This window comes from Bombina bombina, chromosome 4, assembly GCF_027579735.1.
Source record: "Bombina bombina isolate aBomBom1 chromosome 4, aBomBom1.pri, whole genome shotgun sequence".
NCBI classification, from domain to species: Eukaryota; Metazoa; Chordata; class Amphibia; order Anura; family Bombinatoridae; genus Bombina; species Bombina bombina.
The window spans coordinates 238676524-238697949 of record NC_069502.1 but is presented as its reverse complement, the minus strand read 5'-3'; the positions used below and the strand labels follow the sequence as shown (position 1 = coordinate 238697949).

Here is a 21426-nt window from a genome sequence, read left to right as displayed (position 1 = left end):
AGAATATAATTCTAAACAACATTCCAATTTACTTCTATTACCTAATTTGCTTCATTCTTTTAATATACTTTAATGAAGAAATAGCGATGCACACGGTGAACCAATCACAGGAGGCATCTATGTGCAGCTACCAATCAGCAGCTACTATGCATATCTAGATATGCTTTTCAGCAAAGAATATCAAGAGAATGAAGCAAAATAGATAATAGAAGTAAATTAGAAAGTTGTTTATAATTGTATGCTCTTTCTAAATCATAAAAGAAAAAATTTGGGTTTCATGTCCCTTTAAAGAAAAAAAAATTGGATTTAGTATCCCTTTAATGAAGAACTTTTTTTGCGCGTCTTATTTAATTGTGATATTTTTAACTAAGTTCCTTCTGTAAAGTAAAATGCTGATGTTGATGACTGAATACATTTTAGAAGCAGTCAAAATCGATGTAAAATCAGATCTTTCACTCTCATAATAGTACCACCATTTTTGTCTACATAGCACTGACTAGTATCTAGGGCTGTGCATTCTGATCATTCATTATGATCCGAATGTAGAAGGGGCGTCCACTTGTTAAAATAAAACACACTAAGATCTGGATTTGCACAGATCTTACTGTGTTTCACTTTAATAAGAATAAATGTGGCTCCGAAAAGAGCCGAATGCAGCAAGCAGCCCTTTCTTCCGCATTCAAATCATAATGCACAGGCCTACTAGTATCCAACATCTGTCATTCAACTACAAAAAGTTGTAATATTCAACAAATGCTTTAGTTTCCAGTGCGATCTTTACTTCTCCCATTCTTGCGTATTCATTCACAGCCAGGTAGACCACAGAAAGGCATTAAGAACTTAAGCTAGTGTTTTTATTAAGGTACCTAAAGTCACATAAAAAAAACAAAAAAATCCTAAATCATAATACTGTAATAAGAGAGGAATCACAAACAACTTTTAATTACACTACTAAGGATAGTTGACTTCTGCGCTATCAGAGTCGTCGTCACTGGGGAACCTTCTTAAAAACCTGTTTGCACATAATACCTCCCACTCGCATCTCCTGTGGAAAAAGATAAAAAAAGTTGGACGTCAGACACAATTGTGCACATTTATTTAATCATATATTTTGTAATTCCTCAGTTAGTTAAAGTCCAATCTCAAAAGTTACATGTGTATATTCTAGCATTGACTGCAATCTCTTCAAATAAAGCTGTGCGACTAGCGCTGCTGATTGAATTAGCAATAGTAGTACTAGAACAGTTTGTAGCTCAGCTCCACTGTCAGGTGCAGACCAAAAAAGGGTGCTGTAATCCCTTTAATCATAATAAATTCACAGAAGAAGGCAGCACCTTGCAGTATAAAAATATCTTTATTTCCACATGCTGGAATAAAAAAGTGACGTTTCGGGTATGATTAAGGGTTCTCTACCCGAAACGTCACTTTTTTATTCCAGCATGTGGAAATAAAGATATTTTTATACTGCAAGGGGCTGCCTTCTTCTGTGGATTTATGCTGATTGAATTAGCAGCAGCTTCCGCTTGGGAACAGCAGCGCACTACAGCTTCTGAGAGGAACCTCTTTGCAGGGGTTAAACACATGGATTTGCAGTATCACTAGTAATAAAATTACACGCGCTAACAAATTAGAGCATGTCATTTTAACACTAAGGTCTAGATTACAAATGGAGCGGTACCTTGTGTTCCTGCTCATGTGTTAAAAATACAAAACAGATATAGAATACTAAAAAATGCTAAAGAAAAAGCTAAAGAGCTGTGAATAGCAACACTTGCCTGGCCAGACCACAGTTCCACAACGCATTTCAGGGACACGCCCCTTCATCAGGAGTATCTGTTTTTTTTATGTTTTACTTTCTGCATCAGTATGTATATAACTTGTGCTGCTAGTAACTAGTGCATTCTTATTTTAGCACTGTTTTAATGCTTACTATTTGAAACGCTGCTCGCATTTTGTATGTTTCATTCCCTGTATCTATATGCACACTACTTATGCGGTCAGTAATTAGTGTGTTTCCCCAGCACTTTTTATATATATCGCCAGCATTTATTGGAGATCCTGCAATAATAATATATGGTGTCAAGTGATAAGTGAGTCCCACTTTGTTTGATCTCACTGACAGATATATTTATATTCCTTGTATCTTTTATTTACTCTTTCACTGATTGTTAGTCATTTTCATTTGGAAATAAATATTCGGTATAAATAATTTTATAGCGCTGTTTTCTTTGTGTTTATTTATCTAGTCTTTTTTTTTATAACAGCTGCTATTAAAATAGTTTAATATATTAAGACATATTCACTTTATTTTGCTCTTGTTTTGATTTGTAATACCATTGGTAGGGTTAACCATGGTTTGTTAAATGTGTGTGTGTGTGTGTGTGTGTGTGTGTGTGTGTATATATATATATATATGTGTGTATGTATGTATGTATGTATGTATGTATAGCTCTATGTTAAAGCCCTTTGCAACTTTTTTTTTTTTTATCCTAACACATGAGAGCTAATGTCTTTGAGCCCTTATAACTATTTATTGCAATTTTTTTTAAATAATTTTTATTAGATAGTGTTGTTATGATTGTAACATGTAACTGTACATTTTTGATGCCCTCCACCCTTTTTAGTTGAGCATAACAGTTAAAGGGACATAATACTCATATGCTAAATCACTTGAAACTGATGCAGTATAACTGTAAAAAGCTGACAGGAAAATATCACCTGAGCATCTCTATGTAAAAAAGGAAGATATTTTACCTCACAATCCCCTCAGCTCAGCAGAGTAAGTTCTGTGTAAAAAAGTTATACTCAGCTGCTCCCAGCTGCAGCTAAAAAAATTAAAAAAAATGAAGAAATGAACAGCAGCCAATCAGCATCAGCAGTGCTGAGGTCATGAACTCTTACTGTGATCTCATGAGATTTCACTTAACTCTCATGAGATTTCATAGTAAGCTTCCTTTACCTGATTGGTGAAATAATATGAGAGTGCACGATGCTAGTCCCTTCAGATGTCCCAGGACAAACACACTAAAATGCTGCTTAGAAATCCTTTACAATGGGAGGTGGCTACTGAGGAACTTTTGAGGTAAAATATCTTTCTTTTTTACATAGAGATGTTCAGGTGATATTTTCTAATCAGCTTTTTACAGCTATGCTGCATCACTTTCAAGTGTTTAAACATTTGGGTATTATGGCCCTTTAAATTAAATTGTGCTCAAGTAAACGCATTTACTTTTGACCTGTAAAAGGCACACTACTTCCGATGTGTGCAAAGAGCAGAGATTAAACCCATTTTTACTTGGGCGCCACTTCATCTAGCACTAAATTGGACCTTTAATTATTGTAATGTAACCTTTGCAACAGCAGCATTACAAATATTATGGGAAAGTGCCTAGAGATTAAGAATGTTGCAAAGTCAATATTAATGGGATGTGAAAGTAGAAAATAAAGTTTTAATTGACTTCTATTATTAAACAGAGGCTAATTGAACACATTTGATCTATTAGTATCACTACATACTATTATTAAACAGAGGCTAATTGAACACATTTGATCTATTAGTATCACTACATACTATTATTAAACAGAGGCTAATTGAACACATTTGATCTATTAGTATCACTACATACTATTATAAAACAGAGGCTAATTGAACACATTTGATCTATTAGTATCACTACATACTATTATTAAACAGAGGCTAATTGAACACATTTGATCTATTAGTATCACTACATACTATTATTAAACAGAGGCTAATTGAACACATTTGATCTATTAGTATCACTACATACTATTATTAAAAAGAGGCTAATTGAACACATTTGATCTATTAGTATCACTACATACTATTATTAAACAGAGGCTAATTGAACACATTTGATCTATTAGTATCACTACATACTATTATAAAACAGAGGCTAATTGAACACATTTGATCTATTAGTATCACTACATACTATTATTAAACAGAGGCTAATTGAACACATTTGATCTATTAGTATCACTACATACTATTATTAAACAGAGGCTAATTGAACACATTTGATCTATTAGTATCACTACATACTATTATAAAACAGAGGCTAATTGAACACATTTGATCTATTAGTATCACTACATACTATTATAAAACAGATCAAATGTGTTCAATTAGCCTCTGTTTAATAATAGTATGTAGTGATACTAATAGATCAAATGTGTTCAATTAGCCTCTATTAGTATCACTACATACTATTATTAAACAGAGGCTAATTGAACACATTTGATCTATTAGTATCACTACATACTATTATTAAACAGAGGCTAATTGAACACATTTGATCTATTAGTATCACTACATACTATTATAAAACAGAGGCTAATTGAACACATTTGATCTATTAGTATCACTACATACTATTATTAAAAGGTTGAATCAATATCCAGGTGCTTCAACCTATGATGAAATTGTTTAACCCATGAAACAGACATTTTGTTAGTTATTAATCCTGTGCATTTGGTTTTTGGATTACAACATTGGAAGATTAACAATAAGATAATAATTTTGTTTTGTTTACAGGAGGTCCGAGGTAGAAATTTCCAGGTTTAGCAATATTAACGGCAGAAATGATTACTGCAAAAACACAGGAGAAATTGTTATCTGCCAAATTCAAAACAATAAAGACAAACGTGCCATACCAGGTGCAACTCATCTCCTTGCACCCACTGTTTCCAGCCACGTCCGTCTTTCTCCCCCTTCTGCACACACACCAGCTTGTCACCTTCCCAGCTCACCGTAGTCTGCAATGAGAGAAGGATAGTGAGGGACCATAGGATACTTATTTGAATACATAATCACAAGGGTATTACATTATAATTAGACCGAATAAGGCAAATACAGAAGGAAAGTTTGCTTTAATACAAGCTAGAGGTCAGGAGATAATAGATCAACTGTCAGGTTTTGTGAAGACAATAGTTAAAGGGACATTGTAGTACAACAATTATATTTGATTTGTTAAAGCATTTCAATATAGCACTACCAATTTGTCCAATCTATGCTTCTAACCCCTGCAAAGAGGTTAGACACAGTTAAAATACTGCTCTGGAGTTGCAGAGAACTGCTGGTCCCCAGCAGACACAGTCACTGAGCCATTCAATGGTGAAAGTCGCACAGCTGGGTCGAATGACTGTCTCTGCTGATTGGCCCATTTGAGACCATCACTTCTCTACAGATCTCAAACAGTAATTTGTGTGTTTAGCCCCCTTTCAGGGGGCTTAACACAGACTTGAAGGGTAGCTAGTGTTAAAATTGCACACTCTAACAAAATGTGCTTGTAATGTTTGCACTACAATGTCCCTTTAAAGCAAATATAATAAATGTTTGACAGTGTTCAGACTAATCAGATTATGTAAAGTACTGTATTCAGGTGTTGTTTTAAGTGCCATAACTCTAAAGCTCCTAATTTTTAAGTTTTAATTACAAGCTGAAATCTAATTTGGTTTTCTACTTGTTACATAACATACTGTACCACAACATTACCTACTTTATTTAAAACATAATAGTATTATATATATATATATATATATATATATATATATATATATATATATATATATATATTATATATATATATAATATAATATAATATATATGCTGGCAACACAGATGCTATTTCTAATGTAATTACTGAGGTAGTCAAATAAAGAGTTGCTTCACTTGAAGAGGTGGGGGTGACTCCAGAGTGGATTTTATTGAGATCTGTAGAGATTTATCTAAACCATAAAGTGAACCTTAACCTTCCTCCTTACTCTCCCCCACCCCCATCATGCACGTGGACTGACCTTTGGACTGTTAACCGTTTCACTTAACGATCAGATCATCCAGTAACACAATATTGACTTTTTCATCAATTATATATTTATTTATAAATGTATATTATTAAAGGGACAGTCAAGTCCAAAAAAACTTTCATGTTTCAAATAGGGCATGTAATTTTAAACAACTTTCCAATTTACTTTTATCAACAATTTTGCTGTGTTCTCTTGGTATTCTAGTTGAAAGCAAACCTAGGGAGGCTCATATGATAATTTCTAAGCCCTTGAAGGCCGCCTCTATTTTATTTACTTTTCACAGCAGGGGAGAGAGCAAGCTCATGAAGGCCATATAGATAGCATTGTGATCACGCCCATGGCTAGTGGCAGACACTGCACTAATTGGCTAAAATGCAACTATATGCAAAATAACTAAAAGTCATGTGATTAGGGGAGGTCAGAAGATGTTTAGATACAAGTTAGTCACAGAAGTAAAAAGTGTATTAATATAACAGTGTTGGTTTTGCAAAAAACTGGGGAATGGGTAATAAAGGGATTATCTATCTTTTTAAACAACAAAAATTCTGGTGTTGACTGTCCCTTTAATTCTTATGATATATAAAAAAAAATCTAATGTTGCATAGTCTGTGACATTTGAAATATATTGTAATTGGGTATCATTACATATTAGATTATATTGTATGCATCATTATTTTGCATTTTTAATTTATCTTTTAGAAAATAGTAAATGTTGTATATAGATACTAGGTATATTTTTCAAACCCTAGATGCTTTTAATCAGTAAAAAAGTTCTATTTGTCATATTTAGCATTTAACGTTTGCGATCACAATGGAAGAGATTTGCAGTTTTTCATTTAATAGTGTGATTTTACTGATCCACAGTGTGATATGGAGAACAGACCAAAAACAATGTGCCACACTGTCTCAGGTCTGTTTATAATTACTCAAGTAGTAGTATTGTGGACAGTAAACACCAGAATTTTTGTTGTTTAAAAGGGTAGATAATCCCTTTATTACCCATTCCCCAGTTTTGCATTACCAACACAGTTATAATAATATACATTTTACCTCTGTGATTATCTTGCCTCTGCAAACTGCCCCCTCCCTTATTTCAGTTCTTTTGACAGACTTGCAATTTTAGCCGATCAGTGCTGACTCCTAGGAGCTTCACGTGCCTGAGCTCAACGTTATCTATATGAAACACATGAACTAACACCCTCTAGTGGTGAAAAACTGTCAAAATGCTTTCAGATTAGAGGCGGCCTTCAAGGTCTAAGAAATTAGCATATGAACCTTCTAGGTTTAGCTTTCAACTAAGAATACCAAGAGAACAAAATTGGTAATAAAAGTAATTTGGAAAGTTGTTTAAAATTACATGCCCTATTTAAATCATTAAATTGTTTTTTTTACTTGACTGTCCCTTTAAGGATAGATTTATCAAGGACTAGGAGAATTGTCCTTTATATTCTCCTCCAAGTTCTCTGCAGCTTATCCTTGGCACACCGGTGTGCACATATTTATCAAAAAAATCACGTATCAATTTGCGCTGTTTGGAAGACGAGCTGGGGCAAATTATGATGAATTTCTCCACGCATAGAAAGGAAGTTCTGCTGATTTATCATTTCAAACCCGTTTTTTGAAATGATAAATCATATAAATAATCTATTACATTTGCGTTTTACATGGGGCAAATTTGTGCATTAATTCTGGTGTTACCACAATACATTTTTTATTTAACTTTGTTATAATAATGACCCTTTGTAACCATTACACATTCAAATTGTTAATAGAATTTTTGTTCTTCATGCATTTTATATTTGGCATATGGTTCTAGCCACCTAGATAGACCTGCTAGAATCAGGAATTAGTTCATCAGAAATAGATGTGTTCACGACACAAGCTCAAAGACATAATGATTTCTAATGCTGTTGTTCTCTGTACCTATGGAGAACTATAATGCACTTATTTGTAGGAGAACTTTGCGTTCTCCAAAGGGGCAAAAAAAAACGATATATTAGTAACTGGGCATAATGCTAAAGCGGACTCTAGGAAATATGATTAAAACCAGCAAATTTAACCCTTGGCAAACAAATTGAGAGGAATGTATAGTCGGACTTGCCCAATTTTTGGTGCACTTTGCATTAGTAAATCAGAGGATTCATTCATATATTCGGATTTATAGGCACAATTTCTGGAGAAATGCTTTGATAAATCCTGCTCTTAGAAGAACAAGAAAGGAGAAAACACTGATCTTTTGTAAGGTGCTTTTAGTTTTTGGTATACCTTGATTCAGCCTATGAAAGGACATGAATGCTGCATTTCAAATACTATTAGAAGCATTTGTGCAGTAAGCAACCATTTGCAAAAACACTAACTTTTTTTTGGACCGCTAGGGTTATAATTTAAAGAGACAGTCTAGTCAAGATTAAACTTTCATGATTCACATAGAGCATGCAATTTTAAACAACTCTCCAGTTTACTTTAATCATCAAATTTGCTTTGCTCTCTTGGTATTCTTTGTTAAAAGCTAAACATAAGTAGGCTCATATGCTAATTTCTAAGCCCTTAAAGGCCACCTCTTATCTCAGTGCATTTTATTAGCTTTTCGTAGATAGACAGCGCTAGTTTGTTTGTGCCATATAGATAACATTGCGCTCACTCCCGTGGAGTTATTTATGAGTCAGCAGTGATTGGCTAAAAGGCAAGTGTGTAAAAAAAAAAAAACTTGAAATAAGGGAGCAGTCTGCAGAGGCCTAGCTACAAGGTAATTATAGAGGTAAAATGAATATTAATATAACAGTGTTGGATAAGCAAAACTGGGTAATGGACAATAAAGGGATTATCTATCTTTTTAAACAAACATTTTCAAGTAGACTGTCCCTTTAACATGCATGTAACCTTCTTGCAGTATAGTCATACACATATAGATTAGCAGCAAATAGTAGCATATGGCTATGATCAAACCCTGCACTAATACATCAACTAGTGTGCAACACACAAAATACCCAGGGATGTTACTGATATATCCTTCTGAACCTGGGGAAGGATTTACTTTTCTTCTCTGGGAGAACCTTGGGTTCATCTCTGGCTCTGTATTTTGTAGGTCAATGACCTTTGTAAAAACAGACAAAGATCAGCATTGAATTTACATGTTTATTTACACTGAAGTATATAATTTGGGTAAAATGTCCAAACTTTGATCATTGGACCTGTGAGTGAAAATACAGTTCTAAAGTGACCACTCATTTGAAAAGGTTAAATAATCCTGTTATATAACATTGATAGCTCATTGAGTTTTTATGAGAGAGAGAGAAAGAGAGAGAGAAAGAGAGAGAGAAAGAGAGAGAGAAAGAGAGAAAGAGAGAGAGAGAAAGAGAGAGAGAGAAAGAGAGAGAGAGAAAAGAGAGGAGAGAGAGAGAGAGAGAGAGCGAAAGAAAGAGAGAAAGAGAGAGAGAAAGAGAGAAAGAAAGAGAGAAAGAGAGAAAGAGAGAAAGAGAGAAAGAGAGAGAGAGAGAGAGAGAGAGAGAGAGAGAGAGAGACAGAGAGAGACAGAGAGAGACAGAGAGAGACAGAGAGAGACAGAGAGAGACAGAGAGAGACAGAGAGAGAGAGAGAGAGACACACAGACAGAGATAGAGACAGAGATAGAGACCCCATGTTATTGGCTTCATTGCTGATTCTTCAACACAGGATACCAAGAGAATGAAGCAAATTAGATAATAGTAGTAAATTGGAAATAAGTGTAAAATGATATTCTCTCTGAATACATATACATACACACACACACACACACACATACACACAACAATTGATAAACATGAGTTTTAATGGTATTCTTTGGGTGCCCCAAAGCAAAAATGGTTGGGGACCAATGAACCAATAGGTACAAATCAATATAGGATCTTCCCATATGGACAGAATCTGGTTGATAATCCTACAGCAACATGAGGAAATACAGTTCCTAATTTATTACAACTGACAAACAAGTACATTTTACCTTGAGAGCATTTACTGTAATTTGGAATTTAGCAACAATTTAAAACCAAGCAGCCAGTTCATACAACTATTGAGTTTCCAATCACATTTGGATATTTGTGTCACCTGTACCTTGCCCCAGCTAACTTGAATGAAGCTAATATTTCTATACATACATTCATGGTTGCTGAAAATCATATTTGAGAAGTAAATAAGCAACAAAAAACTGACACTGGAAAATATAAAAAACCTACAGCTCATTTAAAATTCAGAGTAAGTGCTTTTGCATTGTCTTTTTACTATGCACTTGCTGATTATGTAATTCTATTGTATTTAATTGTCCTTTATATTAGAACAGATTAATTACCTTGTTTGCTTCATTTCTTTTTTAAATGGTCAATCTCTACACACAATTTTAAAGGAGCCAATCTGGACTTGAGCAAGAGATGACAGGGCTTTCCACTGTCATTGTGTTAAAGGGACATGAAAACCATTTTTTTCCTTTCTTTCTTGATTCAGATAGAATTTGGGATTTTAAATAACTTTACAATTGATTTCAATTATGTAACTTGTTTTATTCTCTTTGTATACTATACCTAGGTAGGCCCAGAATCTGCTGGTTGGTTGCTGCACATATATGGCTCTTGCTATTGACTTTCAGCTAGCTCCCAGTAGTGCATTACTGATCCTTCAACAAAGGATGCTAAGAGAATTACGCTAATTAAGTAAAATAAGTAAATTTGAAAGTTGTTTAAAATTGTAAGATCTATCTGAATCAAGAAATACAAATTTTGGGGCTCATGTCTCTTTAATAACAAAATCTCAATTGTTTGGGTTCAACAGAAAATAAACCCAAAATTAGGGAGTGATATGTGTCAAGGCTAGGTTTGTTTTTAGGGCTAGAATAATCGATAATTTTCAGACATAAAGGAGTCGATTTATCAACCTCTTTGGAAGGCTTTGCCTGCCTACGACTGCAGGTTCTCACAAGAGAATGTGCACTCCGTATTTAACAAGCAGCGGTCATCAGACCGAATCTCCCTGGTCTCGTCCGACTGGGGAGATTGACAGCTCCTGCCTGCGCACGATTGGCTGTGCATGGGCAGCGTTGCACACGAGCACAAAATAGTGCTTGTGTGCAATGCTGAATTCAGGCAGTGGAATTAAGCCTGCGCACCTGTCCGCCTAAGTTTGATAAATGGACCCCAAAGGGGGAAAAATAGATTTAAAAAAAAAAAATGTATACCGCAATGTTTTTTTATGCACAATTAAGTTTTTTATATTGCAATCCCAAAGTAATTACTGTCCCTTTAAGCCCCTGAAAAAATTTGGGGAAAAGGGGTGAAGAGTAAGCTGTCTGTGTCATACATCAGTGGCTCAACTGGCCGATTGCCTATTCCTGTTCTGAACAATGAAGTGTTTTAAATATTATTGCATAGACTTAATTTGCAATAAAGGCTTCAATCTCTGCAGCATTCTAATATGAAAATCAAACAGTTATTTAACCCCTTGATTACTCAAGTGTTCTGTGTTCAAGTGTTAATAAATATGTTAACAGCAATTATTTGTTTCATGGATAATAATGTGTGTGTGTGAGTGCAGCTAATTAACTCCTTGATTGCTCAGAACAAAAGGTGACAATCAAGAGGTTAAATAACTTACATGTATGTGTTAAAATTACTTTTGCAATCAAGAGGTTAAAACACTGTATTCATTTAGCATTAATTAAACTAGTGCAGGTATGTTACTAGCAATCAAGGGGTTACATATCTACAGGTTTCTGGGAAACAGGGATATTCAGTCACTGAAGTATGTATTAATGTTTATGTTTGATTATATTTGGCCTCTATGTTGTGGCTGCAAGAGCGCAGAAGGAGATCTTTTGTATTTCAAAATCTTTCCACGCTTGGTATTTCATGGTCTTAATCTCAGATAAGGTTTGATATTGTGGTTGGGGAAAGGAATTGCTTAGGGATGGGATAACCCCTTGGATGCCAGAAAAGAGCAATGCACTGCAGCCCTCTCAGGCATCCACAGAACTAAGCAGCCATAGGTCATCAAACCACTAATAACTGGGCTTCACTTATTCTAGGTCAAAAACCTTTAAGGAAACTAATGTTTATACTGAACTAATGAGCTGGTGTCTCTGTTTTGTGCAGAAGTGAATCCCAGTCAGTGTGAGAACAATGAATATCACACAGCTCAGGGGTTAATGTGTTTAGGGATAAAGTCTATTCCAGACTTGGCTGATTAGAGGCCAGAAAATATGGACAGAAATCTATCACAATTATGAAATTCCAGGAATATCCCACAGGGTTTTAACTTCATCCTCTTACCAAAAAACAAACAAAAAACACATTTGTACTGTTCTGCACAGTGGGCCCATTGTCACTTCACAAAAACCTCCTCAGAGATTACCACAGCAATAGCAAAGGTGCCGCATTAACATTGTGTGACATTTTTGTGGTTGCAAGAAAAAGTATATATAACTTTAATTTACTAATTGGGGAGAAAGTCTCTACTCAAAGTTAGGAAAAAGATAGGAAAAAATATCTTTTCCACTGCAAATATATACAGGTGGCCCTCGTTTTACAACGGTTCAATTTACACCGTTTCACAATAACAACCTTTTTTTCCAGTCATGTGACTGCTATTGAAAAGCATTGAGAAGCAGTGCATTTATTAAAATAGCCAGTTGGTGGAGCTGTCCGCTTGTGTTACAACAAAGCCAAGCAAGCTGAAATTAATCAGCTTAACCAGACCTGAGCTATCAAGCAGATTTCAAAGGAAAAATATCTTCCTGTCTATAAATCAGTCCAGATTGGAATGCATAGAAAGAACTGTTTTCAGAAAAATGCAAGTGAAGTCTGTGTTGTGTGATTATTTTATTAGGTTTATAATGCTGTTTAGCATTTAAAGTCTTCATTTCAAAGCTTTAAAAATAATGTATTAGGTGTTACTTATGACAATTTTGAGAGGGGCCTGGAACCTATCTCCCTCACTTCCCATTGACTTACATTATAAACTGGGTTTCAATTTACAATGGTTTCGATTTACAACCATTCCTTCTGGAACCTAACCCCGGCGTAAACTGAGGGCTACCTGTATATATATATATCTCCACTGCTACCCCCTACAACCCCATAGCATGTAAGCCTATGAGCCCAGCTGTTTGTAGTTCACCTTCATAAGAGCCGACTACAACAGTGCAACTCTCGGCAGGACCCTTCACCCATTTGATCCCTGTAATCGTTTTTATATACCACCCATGTTCATAGCGCTGCGGAACCTGTTGGCGCTCTACAAATACCTGATAATAATAATATATGTATTTTAATATTAGGGTTGCCACCCAGCCTGTATTTTATAGACATTCATAGCAAAGTAAAAGAGTTTTGAGAAACCAGAATCTGTTTAACACACCCATATCATTTCAGTAGTGTCCTTTTAGGTTAGGTTAGATTGTATTTCTTTAAGGAGCATTGCCAAGTTAATAAACACATTTGTTTATTAAAGAAGAAGATTGAGTGAATGTTCTTAAGAAATTTGGGAAGATCTGGGAAAATTATCAGTAAGGCTCTAGTATCCAAAAAAACCTGGACTTCTGATATGTATGTAACGGAAAAACCAAGATTAACTTTTCTGGGAACAAAAGAGTGGTGTAATTTCTCCAGACATACAAGGCCAGAATAAATATTCAGATGACAGATGTTCAGCCAATTAGCAGCATGGAACTGGGCAGCAGGAACTAGCTTTTTCTAAATACCAAGTCATGCCAAGACAAGCGAATATAAAATCTATTGAAAGTGTTGTCAATGTATGGAATGGTGAACCTACAGTGCTGGTAAACACTAGTGAATTATAAAATAGAATGTGCGGTTTACAGCAGTGGAGATGGAAACACAGAATGTTCTTATGGAGAAAGAAAACAGATTTTTATCTGCCGTCATAATCTAGATTCTTCAAATCTGCTGAATAAGGGACCTTTTGTCAGGGAAGGAAGCTAATCCAGGACTAATTCTTACCATGCATTTGCGATCATCCACCCCAGATAAATCCTCTTCAAACTCTTTTCCCACGTCAAATTCCATGATGTAGTTTCTAAAGGTGCTCAGCGTTTTAATAACCATGTGGTCCCCATTTTGAACAATATCTTTATCCGGTTTTAATAGTGTTGCAATTTTCCTGATGGCAACGTTAACATCTGCGTAGAGTAAAAACCAATATTTTAACATATAGAACAGATATATATGGTTACCGGACACAAAAAGATCAGATTATTTTCATGATTCACAGTATATAATTTTAAAACAAAATTTCCAATGTACTTTTATTATGAAATTTACTTTATTCTAGGTTGATTAGAATTTCTAGGTAGGTAGTGTGCTGGTTTCTGTATAACTAAATGGATAAGTAAGTCGTATAGTTAAGCAAAATAAGCTTTGGAGCACTAGATTGCAACACTTTGCACAATGTATAACATTGTTAAAAGCCTTCTAGCAAAACCGCTACCATATAGTGTTCCGGACTTGTGCACGCTTCTGAGCCTACCTAGCTGCTTTTCAAAAATGGATACCAAGAGAATGAAGTAAATTTAACAATAGAGGTAGATTTTAAAGTTATTTTTTAAACCTGTACACTTTGACCCATGAAAGAAAAAATGTGGGTTTCACAGCCCTTTATTAATAACAAATAATTAAAAAATAATTATGCAGTAAAGAGGACATATAACACTGCTCAGTGCTGCACTGTGCTAGTTTGGCACAAGACAGCTACAAGAAATGCATGCGATATTGGATCTCGGCTTATGTGACACATGTAAATTGTTTTCAAAAAGTTACAGGACAATTTAATTACTCACACTATAAACTGTATGCCAAACATACTCCCTACTACAGTGTACGTATTCTAAATGTCAGATCATTAAAAGGGACATTGTAGTGGAAAAGGTTCATGATTCTATATCTTTAGAACATATCATTTTTGCATTACTGATTCTGTCCAAAGAAGATTGTAATACTCAAGTGATTTTAATACCACATAAATCAACATGACTCTTCTCACAAGGGAGCCCAGTAACCAAGTAACAGTAACATCTTCATGGGTTGGAAGGTCAGTCGCACCTTATAAAGTCACCAAATGACAAATTCATTTAGGGGTTAAAAGTTTATATTTACATTGCAAATAGAACTTGGTGAAATGTTTATGTTTTCCTGATTGAATTAAAACTATCTGTAGTATGAATCAACTCTTTCTTGTTTTTAACCCCTTAAGGACCAGCGATGTACCCTGTATGTCACTGGCCTTTTTTTGGGACTTGATTGTTTTAAAGCTCGGTCTTGCCACCAGCGTTGATACTGCTCTATTCCACAAAGCCTGCTGGAGGGAGGGCATTAATGGTGCGTTCTTGCTAGACTTGTGCTATTATGTCCTGAAAAAAACCCTTAATGACCAGTGACATACAGGGTACATTGTGGTCATTAAGGGGTTAAAGACATTTCTCTCTTGTATGAATTGAAACTATCATTGCAGCTGCTTTTCTACAAGGAATAGTGTTTACAAGCAAAAGTAAAAAATGATAATAACAGTGACATATCTAGTTAGTTAGGTCAGTCACAGGAAGAGCAAGCTTAGCTAACCAAATGAAAGTTATTTGTTTAGTGACAATAAAATTTAAACTGACAGATTTCCGTTTCTCTCACACACACACACATACATATATGAGTAGAGAAGACATGCAACTCAGATCAGTGTGCAAAGGTGTAAAAAGGATTATGATAAATAATTAAACAGTTTGCACTTCAGAGAGAGAAAGTGTTTGTCTGATTTCCACAGAGCTGCATTCAGTTTCCCATCTTTTTGATAATGTGGAAAAAAACTTTGTATAAAAAGAACTCAAAGTCCAAAAATCTACTTTACTTCAAAGGTTGGACTCTGAACACCTACTCTTGAAGCTTTAAAGGGATAGTCTTGTCAAAATTAAACTTTCATGATTCAGATAGAGGATGCAATTTTAAGCAACGTTCTAATTTACTCATATTATCAATTTTTCTTCATTTTCTTGGTATCTTTATTTGAAAAAGCAAGAATGTAAGCTTAGGAGCTGGCCCATTTTTGGTTCAGCACCTGAAGCGCTTGCTGATTGGTGGCTACATTTAGACACCAATCAGCAAGCACTACCCAGGTGCTGAACCAAAATGGGCCACCTCTTAAGCTTACATTCTTGCTTTTTCAAATAAAGATACCAAGAGAACGAATATAAATTGATAATAGGAGTGAATTAGAAAGTTTCTTAAAACTGCATCCTCTATCTAAATCATGAAAGTTAAATTTTGACTAGACTGTCCCTTTAATGACTCTGCTATGCCTTACAATATGCATCACACAGAAAATAAGTCAAAGGGACATAACAGTTTTTATAGAAAAAGCAAAGCAGAAGAAGATTTAAGCAAGGTATTTAGAGAGACACTGAACACTAAATACATTTCATGCACCTTCATCTAATTATGTGTGCCGCCATTTGGAACTTGAGTTTCACTGCAGGAATCTGAAGGAACAAGTCAACACTAGAATGCAAATAAAGCCAGATTTCAACATGGCAGCACCCATGACCGGAGGGATGTGAGGAATACGCTCAGTACTATGCACACATCTAGTTAGCCAATCACAAGAGAGAAATGTGTGCAGGAACTAATCAACATATAGCTCCCACTAGTGTAGGATATGTGTATTCTTTTTCAACAATGGATACCAAGAGAACAAAGCATATTTCAAAACAGAAGTGAATTTAAAAGTGTCTTAAAATGACATGCTCTATGTGAATCATGTACTTGATGACTTTCCTATCCCTTTAATTTTAGGTTTTGCTCTCCTGTACTACTTCAGCATATTTGCCAACTGTCTATTTTCCCAGGACAGTCACTTTGTTTTGACCTCCTGTGGCATATATGTCACATATATTTCTATATGAAACCAATATATGTAAAATCTTTTCCGCAGAATATAACCATATATCTAATTTGATAAACTGGCATCTGTGAATTTCTTGCAGAAGATAACTGCGCTATCAAAATAGAAACATTTATTTATTTTTCACTTAATTTTATTGGAACTTACCCCTTTTTGACTATATATATAGAAATATATAAAAATATCATTTTCTGATCTTCCATCTGAATGCTAAGATTACTGCTGTTTAAAGGGACAGTCTACACCAACATTTTTATTGTTTAAAAAGATAGATAACGCCTTTACTACCCATTCCCCAGCTTTGCACAACCAACATTGTCATATTAATATACTTTATAACCTCTCAAGGCCACCTCTTATCTTATGCATTTTAAAGATTTTCACAGACAGACAGGGATAGTTCATGAGTGCCATTTTGCTCATTCCCGTGGAGTTATTCATGAGCCGGCACTAATTATCTAAAATAACCTGAGATAAGGGGGCTGTCTGAAAAGGCTTAGAAACAAGTTAATCACAGAGGTAAAAAGTATATTAATATAACAGTGTTGCTTATGCAACATTGGGGAATGGGTAATAAAGAGATTATCTAGTTTTTTAAACAATAATTTTTTTGGCTTGGACTGTCCCTTTAAGGAGGGGCCTAGGAGGGGGAAATGAAAGAAAACCCAACACAAACTATTGTAATTCTAGCAATTAACTTTTGCTGCCTAGGTCAGACAAATTTATTGCTGAAAGGGTGAAGTTGGTGTCAGCGTTTAATGAAGCCATTAAGTGTCTTTGTTGGAGCATGAGGTAATCTCGGTTCGATTTGTTGCCAGAGGAGCCAACAGCTTCTGCAAAAGATCTATATACACACACTTGACTTCCTTGATTTGTTTTTCCTTTATTACAAAAGCACTGTATATGTTCACAGTGAATAAAAGATTAGGACAATACAGATTTGAAGGAACACTTTTTTGCATATAATTTTTATATATGAATAGTACATATCCGCAAATAAATAGATATGACGCCTAGAATTTTTCTTTCATGATTCAGAAAGAGCATGCAATTTCAAACAACTTTCTAATTTTCTTGATCAATTTTTCTTTGTTCTCTTGGTATCATTTGTTAAAAGCAGGAATGTTTTCTTAGGAGCTATATGGTAGCAGTTTTGTAAGAATGTTATCCATTTGCAAGACCACTAATGACAGAACTATTTCCTGCTATTTAGTGCACCAGATGCCTACCTAGGTATCTCTTCAACACAAAATATCAGGAGAACAAAGCAAATTTGATAACAGAAGTAAATTGGAAACTTTTTTAAAATGGTAAGCTCTGTCTGAATCACAAATAATTTTTTTTTTATTTCTTATCCCTTTAAAGAGACACTAAACCCCCCCCAAAAAATTAAAGGGACAGTCTACACCAGAATTTTTATTGTTTTAAAAGATAGATAATCCCTTTATTACCCATTCCCCAGTTTTGCATAACCAACAGTTATAATAATATACTTTTAACCTCTGTGATTATCTTGTATCACAGCCTCTGAAAACTGCCCCTTTTTTCAGTTCTTTTGACAGACTTGCAGTCTAGCCAATCAGTGCCTGCTCTCAGATAACTTCACGTACACGAGCACAGTGTTATCTATATGAAATACGTGAACTAACACCCTGTAGTGGTGAAAAACTGTTAAAATGCAATCTGAAAAGGAGGTGGGCTTCAAAGTCTAAGAAATTAGCATATGAACCTCCTAGGTTAAGCTTTCAACTAAGAATACCAAGAGAACAAAGCAAAATTGGTGATAAAAGTAAATTGGAAAATTGTTTAAAATTACATGCTCTATCTGAATCATGAAAGTTTATTTTGGCATAGACTGTCCCTTTAATGATTCAGATAGAGAATACAATTTTAAATAACATTCCAATTGACTTCTATTATCTAATTTGCTTCATTCTTAAGATATCCTTTGTTGAAGAAATAACAATGCTCACGTGTGAGCCAATCACACGAGGCATATAGGTGCATCTACCAATCAGCAGCTACGGAGCATATCTAGATATGTTTTCCAACAAAGAATATCAAGAGAATGAAGCAAATTAGATAATAAAAGTAAATTAGAAAGTTGTTTAAAATTGCATGCTCTTTTTAAATCATGAAAACATTTTTTTTTGGTTTCATGAATTTATTAAAAACGTACGCTGGACACTTTTTTCTACATAATGTGTAGAGTTAATGTGCTATCGTGTTTAGCCAGATTCAGGCAATTTGCACCATAATGTAGGTTATAGAATTGAATCTGCAGGAGCATCAAAAATCAAATTTCAGAGCAATTTCAGTGCAAAAGGAAGCAAAATAAATACTGTATGTATATTACAATCTTGTTTTATTTCCATTAAATTTATTAATTTGTTGGGGATTACATTTTGAATTTAATGCCCTTAAAAAAAAAATACTAATATACAAGGAGCTGAGGTAACCAAGATCTTAAAATAAGTTTTATGAGTAACATCAGGCTGTTATTGTTACAGTCAGTTTACACAACACAACATCTGGATAGATCGGATATCAAAATCTCAACTCCCACAAAAAAACAAACTAAAATCTAGCTGCTCTCAGGAAATGTGATTTGCATTGATTCTTGATGAAGTGATGGTTTAGGCTAATACTGGGAACTGAGGCAGTTGTGTTCCATTTGGAACAGCAGGCGCCCCAATATAAGAATGCCCCAAGCTGGGAAGTAGTGGGATAGCAATCAGGAAATAACGTGAGCATGTTTAGCAATGGTTCCCCTAAAAAAAAAGTAAAGTCAACATTAAACTACCATGATTAAGATAGAGCAATTTTAAACAACTTTCTCCAGACATGTTCACACTACCTATCTAGATATCTCTTCAACAAAGAATAACTTAAGAACAAAGCAAATTTGATAATAGAAGTAAATTGAATTTTTTTTAAAAAATGCGTTCTCTATCTAAATTATGAGACAATTTTTTATTTTCATGTCCCTTTAAATTATCTATAAAATGTCCCTTTAAATTATCTACACAATGATTTAACTAATGATTGTCCTTTGAGAATGCACAAGACACCTGGTGATCATCTTTAAAGAAGCAAAAAAGATGAATACTACAGTTTACCCTCATCCAATATGGCCACCAATATATTGTGCATGCTCACAAGTACACAGTGCCTATACATTAGCAAAATAAAGACTGGTCACCTTACAATGTATAAAAATCATTGTCCCTCATATTATGGGACAGCTGGAAGCTGTGGAATAGACATCGGACTACACTGGATAATGGATACAACAGAAAGCCATGCATTACAAATGCTCTGTGTGATTTACTATAATCATGAAATGAGCAGATGCAGCTAAGCTTACTCTTATCTGTTCTGAAATCGTTATTTATTTATAAAGTGCCATCTTATGTAGCACTGTCTACAATGTTACAAGAGACTAAAACATAACAATATATGCTTATACAGGAGGGGAAAGAAAACAGCTTTAATAAGATTACACTTTTTTGGGGGGCTGTGGGGGGGGAGACAAGATATTGTGAGTTCATTGAGGGTGAATAACTCATTTTGCAACTGAACTACCCTCACAAGTTTAAATTTTTTTGCACTGCAACAGAAACTTGCAGGGACTATTGCCAAGAATTCTTATTAAATGATATGTGGTGTTAGGTTGCAGAGAAAAAGAGAGATCCCCTAATGCAGTACACATTTTAGCATGTTACTGTAAAGATTGGTCTTTAACACTTATTAATAAAGTATTTATATGGATAAGCAGACAATCAGAAACTCCCCTCTTTCATTTTAGAGAATTCAGAGCAGACATAGCTGCTTTATCAGGAAACAGTCTGCAAAGACAAAACACATGGATATGTAACTCACCAAGAGCCTTCAGATAATCCTCAAAATTTTCATTGCTTAACATCTTCCAGTAGCCATTGAAATCTGTTGGCATGTCTGCAGGGGGAGAGAGCACAGGTACTGTAGATTCAGTGTGTGCAGGTCTAGTATTTATGCGTGTCTGTGGTTGCTGGGTCTTTTGTTTTAGTGTCTGAAGAGAGAAAGAGGCCTTAGTTCAATCTGTGCAGAAGCTGAAGGTCTTGTATTGCTGAATTGGGGTCTATTAATGTGCTGAGGATGTGGGTCTAGCTGTGCTGTGCAGACAGAAGCTATTGGATTGCTGTTATAGTGTGTGCACTCCTGTATGTTACACAGACCCTGCTGTTAGCTGAGCCCCTCCTAATTCCACCACAATACAAAAAGTTACCTCCCACTGGCTGGACATCTTAGGATTTAAAAGCTGCTCAGCAGTGACTGAAAAATATCTGGTCTGCTCAGTGATAGTACAAATGTGTATTTGTGTTGATAATTAATTTGAAAAAGATTGCGTATGAACAAAGAGACGGCATAATCCACCAAACACTGATTGAATGGAAATATTCAAAATCCTTTATAGGGGCATTGTGCTAAAAATCTTTCTGAGTATGTAATCATGTTACAGCAGTTAAACATGTTAAACTGTGTTGCATGGAAAAAGAAGGTTACATGAAAGCAGTTCAATATTCAAGTGAAACTGGAAACTTGTCACTGGCTAACAGAGACAACTCCCACAAAAAAAAAAATGTAATATTCAGTTTAGCAATATCTATTGTTTCAAAACCAATAAAGGAT

At 34.8% G+C, this 21426-nt stretch overlaps 1 protein-coding gene across 1 annotated transcript; it reads right to left on the bottom strand.

The window, feature by feature from the left end:
• Positions 1-837: 837 nt before the first annotated feature.
• RBP1 (retinol binding protein 1) lies at positions 838-20980 on the bottom strand. The gene is made up of 4 exons (XM_053708972.1): positions 20638-20980; positions 13812-13990; positions 4678-4779; positions 838-1045 (listed from the first exon to the last, which is right to left on the bottom strand). Exons 1-4 carry the CDS (start codon positions 20708-20710, stop codon positions 989-991), a joined length of 411 nt encoding a protein of 136 aa, XP_053564947.1. The 5' UTR covers positions 20711-20980; the 3' UTR covers positions 838-988.
• Between the last annotated feature and the right edge of the window lie 446 nt (positions 20981-21426).